Source organism: Micropterus salmoides, unplaced genomic scaffold (assembly GCF_014851395.1).
Source record: "Micropterus salmoides isolate LMB-PRFRI ecotype aquatic unplaced genomic scaffold, ASM1485139v1 Ms_hic_scaffold_13, whole genome shotgun sequence".
NCBI lineage: Eukaryota > Metazoa > Chordata > Actinopteri > Centrarchiformes > Centrarchidae > Micropterus > Micropterus salmoides.
Genome location: NW_024040374.1, coordinates 32,536,013 through 32,549,670, shown reverse-complemented (window position 1 = coordinate 32,549,670; position 13,658 = coordinate 32,536,013). Strand labels below are relative to the sequence as shown.

The window sequence follows — 13,658 nt, the reverse complement described above, 5'->3', positions numbered from 1 at the left end:
TTTCTTTAATGTGAGAAAGAGAGATCCTAAACAGACTTCTCGTAATCAGAGTGGTGTGTTAACATTGTGTGTCCCTATTCTGAGGATCAAAGAAACAATCACCGAGGCAGGTAGGCAGTGTTTGTATGGGCATGGAGCCGTGACAGCTTTTCATATTGACGGAACAAGTGACATGAACGAACAGCGGCGGCATGTCCAGCTGTGGCCCCTCGGGCTCCAACAGGGAGTCTCCCTCCAGGATGCTGAAGGAGTCCTGGTCCTGGTTGACAGTGTTGGAGTCTGACAGGGACTGGTCTTCGCCCTCTCTGTGGGAGCTGGTGCCCGGATGCTCCTCGTACTCTACCACCAAATCTGTGTCGCTCTCTGTCATGATGCAGCAGCCCGACATGTTTTCTACACACAAAACAATAAACTGGTCAGCATCTAATCACAGGGTGAGAAGCATCATGTAGTGTATCTCAGCCACGGAACATCACATTAACTGAGGAGGATTTCACAAAGCACTACTAGCAAGTTGGCCAGATAACTAACATAACCCTTGTTTAAAGCCGAGATCTCCATCTTTTAGAGTATTACAACCCCCACTTCTGTATTTGTAAAAATAATAATCAGCATTATATATGCAAAATCCATTGTGTTAAGGAAGGTCCATGTGAATTCTGTTGTACCACCTCTGCAGAGCGCGTAGATGCAGCAGCCCCAGGGGTGTGAAATCGAGGTGCCTCTGATCCAGCTGGTGACCTTAAAATAATGTCTGTAAAGCCCTCACACAACAGGATCATCTGGGCAGATAATCTGTTCCAACTAGCCTCGGATCTGGGACATCCCCATGTTATGAAAATAAAGTGGGCCAGGTTCAGGTGTGATGAAGAAGTTTCAGAAAGTGATGAAGACTTGCACAGCATCATTTACTGAGCCCGTCTGAGGAGATACAGTGCCAGCATCCGCTGATTAAACACATGGAATGCCAACACCAAATCTGAAGGATACTTCCTGTCAGGGAATATTTCTGCTTCCTAGACCTACAGAGATTCACTAAGTGTCCAAATAAGGTTATTGTTCACACTTTTATACACCAATCGCATGTGCTCCAATCGTCTCATGTGACGCTCCTCAGCCAATGAAATCTGTGCATTCCGACGCGAGTCAAGTCCGCGAGATTCACCAGAGACGTTTTGGAAACACACATGAATTGAGGAGACGAAAGGAAAGAGATTTCACCTGGCTTTTAATCAAGAATGTACAGATTCTTACATGAACATTCCTCCCACAGGCAGTTCAAAACCAGAATATCTCAGATCTCCAATCCTAGCTGGCAGGACAAACTAGAGCTCACGGCAGCTCTATAAGAGGCAATGAAAGAAGAGGAGGCATTACAGCTGTTCATTTGTTATATGTTGAGTGTTTATTATAGAATTGGTTAAGAATAGACATCAAGCTACACTTTTTATTTAATTGTTTTCTAAAAAATTTGGCACTTTATTTTACTTAAATTTAGAATTTATTATTAGAGTAGTTATTATTTATTATCCCTCCAGTTTGATGTGAAAACTATATTATATTATTTGATTTGACAGTACGTTGTTGACTAAAAACATATGTTGATACAACTATATATGGTACTGAATGATAACGCAAGTTAGTCGTTTTGATGTTCTGGACCTTTGCTTCAGGAAATTTTCTCTAACTGGACCTCTTTGAATTCTAATTGAATACCCCTGTTCTACTGGATATTTTTCCTTTATTTATTCAAAAGAGACAGTGCACATTAATTAACATTTCAGCTCTGCATCAATATAAATATGCCAGATTTAGCCAATAGGCTCAATTTCATCTGTAGTCCCTGGCAGGTCATTACAAAAGTCAATACAAAAAAGGACGACATAATAAAACAATAGAAGGAATAATACAACCCACCACAATATACAAGACAGTGATTATACTTCACTATGCAGATCATGAGCTAGTTACTAAAGTAAATCCGTTATAAAGAGCAAGATGTTAAGTGCTATTTAGGCAGTAAAGTGCTATTCTATGCATTTAAGTGCAATTTAATGTATTAAAGTGCTATTCAGTGCTGCATCTAGTGTGGAACCAAACAGCAGGGTGAGACCTGCTGACACATTGTGTGTCATTCAATCCAAATTCAACATAGAGCCAGTCTGTCTGTCTGTAATGAAACAAAATAAACATATTCTCCACCTTAGGTCGCCTAACAAATGTATAGCTGTGCATCACTGTCAACAACCAGGCAGAAAAGAGAGAGTGTGTGAGCTGGCTGTCCCCTTTGGCTTACTTTATCTCAGCAACTGACCCTATCATTACCTGTGTCATAGTACTTCTAAATTCTTTCACACCCTGTGATTGACCCAAAATCTGCCCAACTACACTCTACTGTGCCTTAGAGGGCAGCAAATTGCACAGTGAGCATGAAGTCACAGGCAGAATGACAAACACCAAACACAGAAAATCTAAGAACCAAAATAAGGATCTATGGCGCGATGAACCTGCAGGGAAATTACAGACAACAGCGAGAAAATCAAAGAGGCCGGATGTCTACGTCACATGATTTTGCTTTTATGACATCTCAACCTGCGAGGAGACATATCCACTGTGTTTACTGCCACTGATGGTCAGGAGGGAATCAAACAGAACTTATCTTACACATGTAATATTTAGTTCATTCTGTTATTTTTAGGTTTGTAGCTGCTCTATGAAGAATTTTGCTGAATAATTCTGACTGTCATAATTGACACTGTTCCCCAACATGACGTGTGAATGCGTCAGATTTAGACAATACAATTGACGGGTGTCCCAGCTAAGATAAAAACCATTTAAACCCAAAACAAATTTAGGCTAATCATTTCTGAATTCTCCTCACCGTCTTCAGTAGCTGGCTCAGCCTCTGACAGCATCTCCTCACTGGGTCTCCTCCCTGTCTCACAATCTTCTGAGTCCTCCTGAGGAGACAAACCACAGTGCAAGTTCATTCGGTCCACTCAGAAGCAGCATCCCATGTGGATATGTGAGAGTGATTCTGACTAGTTTTTACACCATTCATTTATCTCTTAGGGTCCTTTTACACCTAACAAATTACAGCTGTGAAACCTCCCGGAACACGGTCCACCCCAAACAGCCGACCCTTGTCCAAAAACCTTCAGACCAGTTACAGGAAGTTTTGGCAGGCTATCGTCAGAGCCAAAAAAAAGAAACAAATTCCTCTGTTATTGCTATTTTTGCCCGAGCCGATGTTAATCTTTTCCTTTACTCTACGTAATCTCTAACACTTCATTTTATCGTGAACGATAATAAGAGATGAAAGCAAAGTAAGGTGAGTCTGGCCAAAACATAAGACACCAATAGGAAATGCAAAACACAACTTTGTCAGCTTACATCTTTCTTGGATGATGGTGGGCAGTAGAAGAAGTAGTGTGGATTGGAGGGCACCGCTTTGAAATACTGAGACACGATCTCCATGAATTTATCCTGTGGAATGATTGTTTGAACTTGAATGACAGTTTTCACTTATTAGCTCACTAACTACTCAGAGGAGAGTCTATGATCAAAATCAATAACAAGGTATACTTCTACTTCTAAAATATGAAATGAAGAGCGCCTGTAAGACTTTGGACAATACCTGGATTATTTTGTGCAGATCTGGATACACTTCACAATTGGGCTGTGTCTGCAGCACTGTCAGAGGGAATTCTGGGATCGTGGCTGTCTTAGCCTCATCCAGGATCAGTGGAGATGAAGGAGCAGAGGACTTCCTCTAGATTCAGCTTCACTGGCATCGTCCATTTCAATACTATTACCAGAAATATCACAAGATTAATAATTGTGTTAGCTCATAGGAAACTGTTTGCATTTTTCGACTCAGTCGAATAAAAGAGTCATATTTTTGCAATTGAAGATTTCTTAAAAATATTGTTGAAATAGTCTTTCTAGTGAGCTGAGGTATCATCACACACCTAATATTTACATCACACCACAACGACATCCATGTGGACAGACGTGAGCAAATATATATATATATATATATATAGATATTTATCGTGCATTCTAGTTGTACAGGAAGTCGTAATTTCCGAGTTCCCAGTCATGAACTTGCCCCCTTAAGTCAAATTCCCAACTCGGAAAGTCGGGAGAACCTCACCAATCCCGGCCTCTAAATCTGAATAAGTCAGAGTAGTCATGTGCACATTTACATATATAATGTACCAATATTTTTTATATGTATTAAAAAACTGTTACCACAACAATTCTTCACATTGTTTTTCATGCCATGTGTGCATAAAGATCTCATCAGAATAAAGAGAAGAAGAATAATCTCCATAGGCTATGACCCCACAGAACGAAATATAGAGGCTACAATGAAAGGATTTGCATAAATGAAGGTTTTAATCAAAGGTTTTAAATTAAGTAGTTGTATCACCATGTTGAATAAAACTTTAGGCAGCTGTGTGCAGTTACTCCTTACTGCAATTTTATATGCAAACTTGAACGTAAGCAGGTACATACGTTATCATGTTGTTTATTAAGCTGTTATTTGTCACACCCTATATATTATATGATGTTATATATACTCCAGTTTACACTACTTTATCATTGTAATAAACTATAAAGTTGAAAATGTGGCTTTACTTCAAGTACATTGTCTCACCTGGACGAGGAGACCATGGCAGCCCTGTCATCTGCTCGGTCCTCCTCAACCTCTCCTATAATAAAGGTGGCAGGGTTCCTTGAAGGTTTTGGTTTCCGTTCCCATCTGCGAGCTTCGCCATCTTCCCTGAACACTCTGATGTGTCCACAAAGGGTCTGCAGAAAGGTGGTGACGTCGATCTCCTGCAGGGATTCTTCACAGTAGTCCATGGCCATGAGGACATCCTGCGAGCTGATGCTGTAGCACTGCTGCAGGCTGCGGTACACTCCTGAGGAACACAGTGATTCAGACCTAAAGTCAGTGTAGTTCACACTTTGACTTCTGTCAACCATATAATCTGGAGGAAATTGTGCAACATCTGAAATGCTCCTCCCTGCCTTGATATTCTACCTACACACTTTCTACCAGATCTTTTTCAAATAGTCAACTTTTATCTACAGAAGTGTAATGTATTCACTCGAAAGAAAAAAATCTGCTGTTATCTCAGAATTATGAGATAAATTTGCATGGGAAAATGTTCTGCTCTGTTTTCTGAATTAATAAATACCTAAAAAAGCTCTCAGCTGCATGGGGTAGGCCCCCTCCAACAAAAGAGCTAGCAGATTGTTTTCCCACGAAAGCATCTCAATTTGAGACAATTATCTAGTTAATTCTTGTTAATTTTTCCTCAAATGAATGCATTATATTCCGTACTCTACTCTCACATTCCCACAGGCCCTGAAAACTGCAGTGGCAGTTAATCCACTCTTACAAAGAACAATCTAGACACCTTTGTGTCGAAAATTTAAGGCCTGCCCTATCTAAACTGAACAACTTCTTGGCGCTGAACAAGTATTTTGACGTCTTTCAGTCAGAGTTCGACCAACAGCACTTAACAGACTACTCTTGTTAAGGTCTTTAAAGACATCCATTTAAACCAGGCAGTGGCCGAATTTCGGTCTATTATTATTAGACCTCAGTGCTGCATTATTTGTGTTTTTTTATTGCCTTGGATTTCATTTACATCTTTTCTTAATGCCATTTAGGTCTTATGTAAAGCACTTTGTACTTTGTACTGTGTTTTTGAAAGGTACTATACAAATAAACAATCATAAATTTGCAGTAAACATAAAGTACAACTGAAGCTAATGGGTGGAGGGAGGTCACCTTTGACGTAGCTCTGGTGGTAATGCTCTTGCAGCAGACTGCAGTAGTTGGCCAGCTCCTTGTTTTTGAGGCTGAGCCAGGAGGTCGGTCCAAGGGGATGGACTGCTGCGGTCCAGAGACAGTGACCTACCAGAGGATGGCACAGCCAACATACAGAAACATGTTCAGTTAGAAAGACTAATGCAGGATGTACTGAACCCACATGAACTATAATCCACTTCCACAGCCCTAACAATACAATGCCAGTTGAAAAGACGGGCAAATCCATTCCATATCATTTTGCACAATCATTTAGACAGATTTAGCCCAGATCTCCATTACAGTAAGCAAAGTGGAGGAAGCCAACAAGCCTGTGAGGGACAGCTGAACCTCCACAGCATTCTGAAGCAGTATTAACAAATTCATTTCAGGACAAACGGGACAGAGAAACATGAATCAGGTGAAAAAAGACCTTGAAGTGGTGCTTTTGCAACATACACAGTCCTGCAAAGCCGCAGCAAGCACAGCTGTACCAGCTGTAGTACAATAAACAGAGCGTAGCAGTCCCTTTATGGTCTAAACCTTCAGTACACACACTTTAACTTTGAAACTAGACTAATTTCAGTTTATAACTTTCTGCATGAAGCCCTGTACCATGAAAAGTATCATACATATTTATGGATGTAAGTTTGCCAGATGAAAATTTATGGCCTTTGTGTTTTATCTTAATAATAGTTAGTTATAGATGTAAGTATAACATCTTACAAAGATGATAAAATCATTTGTTACATTGAATTTGCATTTAAATGACAAATGAAATCATTACATTTTCAAAATATCAAAATTAAACCAGAAGCCTGAATTTGTCTCGTTTATAATATTTACCTTTTCAACTCATGATGCATTTACTTTAAGAAAGCTTGTCCTTTCAAACGAAAAGTCAAATTCAAAGGTTCAGTGTGTCAGGTGTAAGGTGAAAGTTCAGTGTGTTTTAGTGGCATCTAGTGATGTGGGTTGCAAATAGCAACCAACGCTCACTGTGAATTCACACATCCTCTGATGGTCCCATCAGAAGCCGTTATTAAGTACTTCTACTTCGTCAGAATGTGGAATCAACATGGACACTACTACAAAGATGTGTTGGGTTTAGCATTAGTCCACTCTACATGGACAGCAACTAACCTTATAACTATGTTATATTACACTACATTAAATTATGTTAGCAAAATGTATGCACAATACATGATTTTGCACAAATCAAAAATTTCTACCATCAACGATGTTGTCCACCCTGTTTCTATGTAAATAACGTCAACAACTCAGCTGCTCCTGTACCAAAATTTCCTTCGACTTAATTTGAGCAGATTCATAATTGACCATATTATATTAATATATAACAATGATGTGAGGGAATGTGGTATTTTGCTTAATAAAGTCAAAGAAAATACGTAGTTCACAATAAATGTATTAATTCTAATGGCAAAATTCCACATACATAAATGTAAATCAGCAGTAAAAAAACGTAACCTTGTACTCAATTTAATTTCTAAATCCAACAACAAAAAGGCTTTGAAAACTGTCAACATATGGTCCTCTTTTATGGTCCTCTGTTGTGTATACTTTATGCCCTATCTTCTTACTTCAATAAACCAGACTACTACTACTACTACTTCTAATATTAGACACTGAACCTTTAAAAATATTCTTGATCTTTTATTGATATTCTTCTAAATCATCATCTAAATCAAATTAAACTGTAAAAATATTATTATCCTGGTGGCACACTCCAGACTCCACACATATCGCTGTCAATGAAGAAAAACTGACACATACCTACTAAGTTACAGTACATTTACAGAACTTTTTTTTCCTCTGTGGAATCAATAATACAGTATTGTAATATAAGTATAGTAAATGATTCTTTCTGTGGTGCTCAGTTAGCGTATTTGGTTTCAGCATAGATGGATGGATTATATTTTAGTATGATTTCTATATTACCACATACAGTTTCATAAATGTGATCCCACTAGTGTATGTGGCTCTCCAAATAAAATGAAATCAGATAAAATGATATTGCAGCTGTCAGTGAACTTGAACAAAACATTAAAACTTAGCCATATCATTAACAGCACACCCACAGTACATAGTAACACCTGTTGGGAGTCCGGGCTGTTAAGATTTTATTTGTGCCTGTTTGGAATCTGGGTAGCTACCAGTACATGTTATTATTAGTGCAACAGAAATTCCTATTTTGAAGGGAATATTTAACTTGCTCGATGTCACTGTCAGAATGCCTGCCTGCTTTTTATTACCAACAGCAAACTAAAAAAGAAAGTCTGTAAAACAGCATATCATACACTAAACATACAGATGTTTTGTCCTTTTGGGGGAAGAGGATCTCTGTCATACTGAGTACTGTTCATCAGAATGACTACTATTGTGTGACCATTACACACAGTCACACATGTGACATATTGTAGTATTAAAAGAATTAAGTGTAGCTATAACAGGCAAATAGATAAAGGCAATCTGTGCCTGAGCTTGTACAACTGAGCCCCAAGTGAGCAAGTAGTAACTGCATCTTTATGTTTTTATGCACAGACACAAATATCCTTGCATCTAAATGTTTCCTTTATTCGACATTACCTCTTGTATGGTGGGATATTCTTGGGGGAAAAAAAAACAACTTATTTCTTGATTTCCTGACTTCCTGGTGATGAGTAATTGTTGCAGCTATGACAGCACGTTTAAATACAAAACTGTGTATACTCATAGCTCGTGTGGCCACACAGCACCCACTGCGTGTGTATGCAGCAATACTGCCTGAAGAAGCAGCACAGACAGGCCTGGGAAGGGAAAGAGGCTTTGGAGCCTACAGAATTTGAAAAGCAAAACTTTTCCACTCTACAGAAAACAAGTTCTCAGAGGCATCCAATGAAGTTGTGCAGCACCTCAGCAGAGAGTGAAAGAGAGAAGAGAGTCAAGCAGTGCTACCTGAACTTCATCTGCTGATTCATCTCCCAGGATTCAGCATCTTGAGCTCTATTCTCACGTGTGAAGACACCGAGACATGTGTTACACATGTTAAACAAGTGGACTGCAACTTACTTCTGACAAAATCCGGGCTCAGTTAGGTCACACATGCTTGGCTCTGCTTTATGTAATCATTTTTATTGGTTTATGATAACACTGTACTCACCAAAGTTACTGCCAAAATCTAGGAACACAAAGGAGTCACCCATCAAACCAATAGTCTACCCGGATGATCTAAATGATCTTTCAAACATTTTATAGCACGAAGCGACATGACCAAGTGACAGATGCAACATGCTCAAACATCAGCTAGTCATTTTTAACAATGCTCAGATTCCATGCAAACCTGTTGGAGAGAGTGAGGTGGAGCTGGTCTAATGCTACTGAACAGAAGGACTGGCTCAGATCACTGGAAGTTCAGTGTTAGACTGAGCTGAAGGCAAAGACTGTATACAAGAAGTGGATGTGGCCTCTGGGTCTGAAAAGTGAAGCCACGGGAACAGTCGGGTCGTGTGGTAGGAAGTACAGATAGAACGTGGAGTCATCGGCATAGTAATGTTGAGAATGCCAGTCAGTCAAACAGAGAAGCTAAACGTCTTCAAGTAACCATGTCCACTTGTGCTTGATTTAACCTTCCTTGGACACCTTGGTGAGTACAATATTATTATTACTACCAATAGGAATGAAAGCCAAAACTACAAAATAAGTTTGAATCAACCGGAATTGTCCTTTTAATGTTGATGACATAGTAAGTAAACCGTAAGTAATAATGGAAAATCTCACTTTCTTACTTGCTCTTTAGAAATAAGCTGATAGTCAGCATGAAGCCACTGGAGCCTTAACTGTTCCTCACAGTATTGAAAGTATCAAAATCTAAAATCTTTTTCTTTCTTTTTTTCAATATTTGGACCCTGCCTTGTTTTTCACAGTACCTGAAAAGATGTCCCTGGGTTGGCGGCTGGAGTTTGGGTGTACCAGTTGCTCCTTCAGGTGCTCCAGAGAGCAGTTGTAGACGTAGACTGGAACCTTTAATTGGCTGCTGTCAGAAACCTGCCTGCTGAAGCTAATGTGGACATTGGACTCCTGTGTTCAGAGAACTGAACTCCCTCTTTCTCCCCCAGATCTGGAAAAGTTAGAAAAGTCAAAGTTTTTCCCAAATTGATCAGCCCTAGCGGTCTGTTAAATATATGTACTCTACGTAATGTGCTAACAGTTAACAGTGTGGCACTGCTTAACTTTGGCTCTTAAAAGGTACAATGTGTAAGAAATTAGACTACTCTCCAGCTGTCGAATGATGGCAGCATATCAGTTCATAACTGCTGCTAATTGCCGTAAGTTAGCCATGCATCTGACTTAGTGGTCCTATTAGCTGACTGAGTCCAGAATGAGCACTGTTACTTTTTCTAGATCTGTTGGTAATTTTTGTAATAATTTAAACTAAACTTCTGACCAAATCTAACACATTGTACCTTTAAATCATTTTGACTGGTCTACACCAAATTGGTTTGAATACAACTCTGGACAAAGCATTAGACCTGAGCCTGGGGTCCCGGACTCTGTCTCCAACACTCTGCTGTCCAGCTCTCCTGGTCCAGGATCATGGAGTCAGGAGGCCCAATCTGGCCATGACTGTGTTGAGAGCAAAGGGGACCTGGCGATGTGTCCACTGCTGGAGCTCCTTCGCAATTTGCTGGCCAGACTGAGGCTGGATTCAGACCTCTCTGGCCCACTGGTGGAGCCAGACAGGGAGTCGGCCTGAGATTTGTTGCTGGGGTCAGCGTGTCGTCCTCCTGCGTGCTGACGTTACTCTGAGGCTCTGTCTCCAGCCCTGACGCCATCAACTTCAGAACATCTGCAAAATATACAACATATCCACATTTAGGTCTTTTGCATTATGAGATGTGGTCAAAAACCTAAGAACCACATTAACGTAACCAAAACTCAAGGTGTACCTGTGAAGGAAGCAGGAAGGAAGGTGAGGAGGATCTGCTGCGAGCTGATGTACTTGGCGTAGCACCTCCACTGTGGCGTAGAGCAGCCGCTCTCCCCCAGCAAGGCCTCTTCATCCACAAGGTCTGCATTACTGAAACTCTGCCGGAGACAGAGAGGTAACACGTGTTTTTACTGTACTTGTAAACTTGTTAATAGAGTACTACATTTAATGCATCTAATGATAACCACAAACCCAAACCTTTAACTCATTACACCTACTCTGACCTCAAAGTCAAACTCAGGTAAATGTGTTTAGTTTTGCCATTACATGTTTATGATATTGATGATATGATTGTTGGTAGATGGAAACCACAACTCTTCTATATTTCATTCCACTTTAGTCTGTTATTCCCAGCTGTATGAGTACATTAATATAATATACACAATAATTAATATATTAAAAATATAAATTACAACATGTATTGCTCACTTACTATTATGGCATAATGTTTTTTATGGATGGGCTACCTGTAAAGTGCTGTGGATCCCATCACCTCTTTGCTGCTGCCTGTGGTGTGGAAAGACGTCATAGTGTCCTGTCTGTCTGCAGGCTTTATGTACTCCTCTGACAAAACACAAAACATCCATGTTTGAGCTTGGAATCAACAGTGACTCTGATCAAACTGGACACCAGAAGGTCCACGTCAAAAAGCTCTGGAGCTCTTTATGGAAGTAAACTTTCACAAAGTCACATACATTATCAGGAATAATGGCTGAGATGAGACGCAGAGACATGTGCTGACCTTTAATAACAGGTAAGGAGAAGGAGCCACATGGCCGCCTCGCTCTCGTTCCAAGATGTGGTGCATGAAGGTAACGTGGTCGGCGTCACCAACGGGATCTCTCTGTCACTGGATCGTGCTCCAGGCTGCCGTGGAAGAGGCTGAGCAGCAACTCGTTGGACAGACAGGGGAGCTGTGGACCTGCTCCTCAGACTCCCCTGCTACAGACACACATGACAACATGTAAAGCATGCCCTGGTATCCATTGATTTGCCCGCTTTGTTTTTTGTTTCATTTTAAAAAGCTGTAGAAAAAGGATTTATTTCATGATGGATGTATATATACAGAAGCCCTTAGAGGCAAGAGAAAAAAATATTCTGCTGATCCATTTTCTAAGTCTGATCTAAATAGTTCTTTAGTTTTGTGAAAACAGGTGAAAAAAACAAGTACATAACTTGCGAACACATTTAGCTTATGTTTAGAGTGCATGGACAAATAAAGCTCCCCTGGAAGAAACCATAGAGTAGTGGTGCACTCAGCCTCTTGTGGCCAAAATGAGTATTACAAAAATTATCCTGGCAAAACTTTTCCCCCCACAGATGGACTGTATGAGCACGTACCTGTACTGAATGTGAGGAAGAAGAGCTCAACCTGCTGGCATTTGGGAGCAGATGAATGAGGTCAAACTGGAATGGAACTGTGTGAATGCTGTCCTCAGGGACAAGGGCTTCTCCTGCTCACAAAGAGGAAACCCAGCCATCAATTAACGACTACAAAGACACATACACAGATTTTACATTACAAACATGCTCACTTGACAGAGCTAGTGGCTGCAGGGGACATGTATTAGTACAACACAAATATATTGGTACTTTGACAGAAAAACTTAGTTATATCCGATTAAATTAAATTACTGTTAATCTAATGTTAATAAACTCAACAGTTCCTACACAGATGTTTCACATTAAAGATCAGTATTTCTGTTATAGAAAGAAACTCAGTACTGCTGGGAAATGTACATTATGCTGAATTTATCTAATTAACTATTACTACTATAGTACAATATTCCTTCTGTCCTCAGTTTTTTACCTGGCTTTTATTAGAGGCCAGATTTTGTGGTGTCACCGTTGGCCATGTCCCAGTTATTCTGTGAGAATCAGTTTTTAAAAATTCGGCTTTTATTTGAGAATTTATGGTATTACAGTATTACAGGGGTGCTGTTTCTGACCCATTTAATTCAAGATTTAATAAAGTGAAAGACAGAAATGCTTCTTTTCGTTCACTCATTTCTATGGCATTTTTTATCAATCGTCAAGTTATTTTGCGTGTGTTGCTTCAGTACAGCTTTGCCTGAGTTACCTGAATGAGCTGGTGATCCCGATCAATAAAAAAATGTCACGATAAGATTTTATACATATCATATGACCTTATGAAATAGATGTTTCCTTATAGATTATCTACCCAGCAGTAAACAGCAGCTGAATTCAGTTATACCTCGACACACTTAATTAACCGCTGTTTACACTTAATGCATCAGTAATAATACCCAAAATTATTAGAGAATAGTACAATGCTCACAAGGCATAAAGACCACTTTTACATTTGATACTTCATTTGATTATAATACTTTGTAATATTCCATCTCATTCACATTCACACACATTCATACACTGGTGAAACAGCACACGGACTTTTCAAGGTTCAGTATCTTCACACTCCAGGCTACACTATGACATGTAGCCTGGAGGAGTCGGGGATTAAACCGCCAATCTTCCAATTAACAGGCACCCACTCTACTTCCTGAGCCACAGCCGCCCTTTCACCACAGTATGGATCTTCCTCCATACTTCGTCCACTGCTGCTGGCCACCATGTACAGTGTCAAGTAACACATACAACATGTGCTTTCTAAAGAGCAGTGAGTTTTATTACCTCTCATATCCTTGAGTCCAGCTGGCAGTGAGCAGACCTGATCTTTGTTCTGACACAGTTGGCTCAAATACTCAAAGGTCATCATGGTGGACATACAGGCCAGATCCCTTGGAAGATCTAGAACAAAACACCAGGTCACTATTAAACTCAGTCTAAGACTTCTTAAATACAGTTAACTTTACACACAGAAAA

General features: G+C 39.9%; 1 protein-coding gene and 2 long non-coding RNA genes across 3 annotated transcripts in view; all 3 read right to left on the bottom strand.

Annotated features, from left to right (window-relative positions):
• The window catches only part of LOC119901260 (KICSTOR complex protein SZT2-like), a 63,773-nt gene extending 60,008 nt beyond the window's left edge, over window positions 1-3,765 (bottom strand). Inside the window, exons 1-4 of the mRNA XM_038716854.1 lie at window positions 3,638-3,765; window positions 3,394-3,486; window positions 2,882-2,960; window positions 103-393 (exon numbers count right to left, since the gene is read on the bottom strand). Of these exons, the coding sequence (XP_038572782.1) occupies window positions 103-393; window positions 2,882-2,960; window positions 3,394-3,477 (454 nt within the window). The 5' untranslated portion in view covers window positions 3,478-3,486; window positions 3,638-3,765. The remainder of the gene's footprint in view (window positions 1-102; window positions 394-2,881; window positions 2,961-3,393; window positions 3,487-3,637) is intronic.
• A 4-nt stretch (window positions 3,766-3,769) lies between these two features.
• LOC119901271 lies at window positions 3,770-8,832 on the bottom strand. The gene is made up of 4 exons (XR_005444159.1): window positions 8,783-8,832; window positions 5,810-5,935; window positions 4,664-4,931; window positions 3,770-3,808 (listed from the first exon to the last, which is right to left on the bottom strand). It is a non-coding gene; the product is annotated as an uncharacterized LOC119901271 (long non-coding RNA).
• A 1,762-nt stretch (window positions 8,833-10,594) lies between these two features.
• LOC119901270 lies at window positions 10,595-11,294 on the bottom strand. Its single transcript, XR_005444158.1, has 3 exons — window positions 11,282-11,294; window positions 10,774-10,912; window positions 10,595-10,673 (listed from the first exon to the last, which is right to left on the bottom strand). It is a non-coding gene; the product is annotated as an uncharacterized LOC119901270 (long non-coding RNA).
• Between the last annotated feature and the right edge of the window lie 2,364 nt (window positions 11,295-13,658).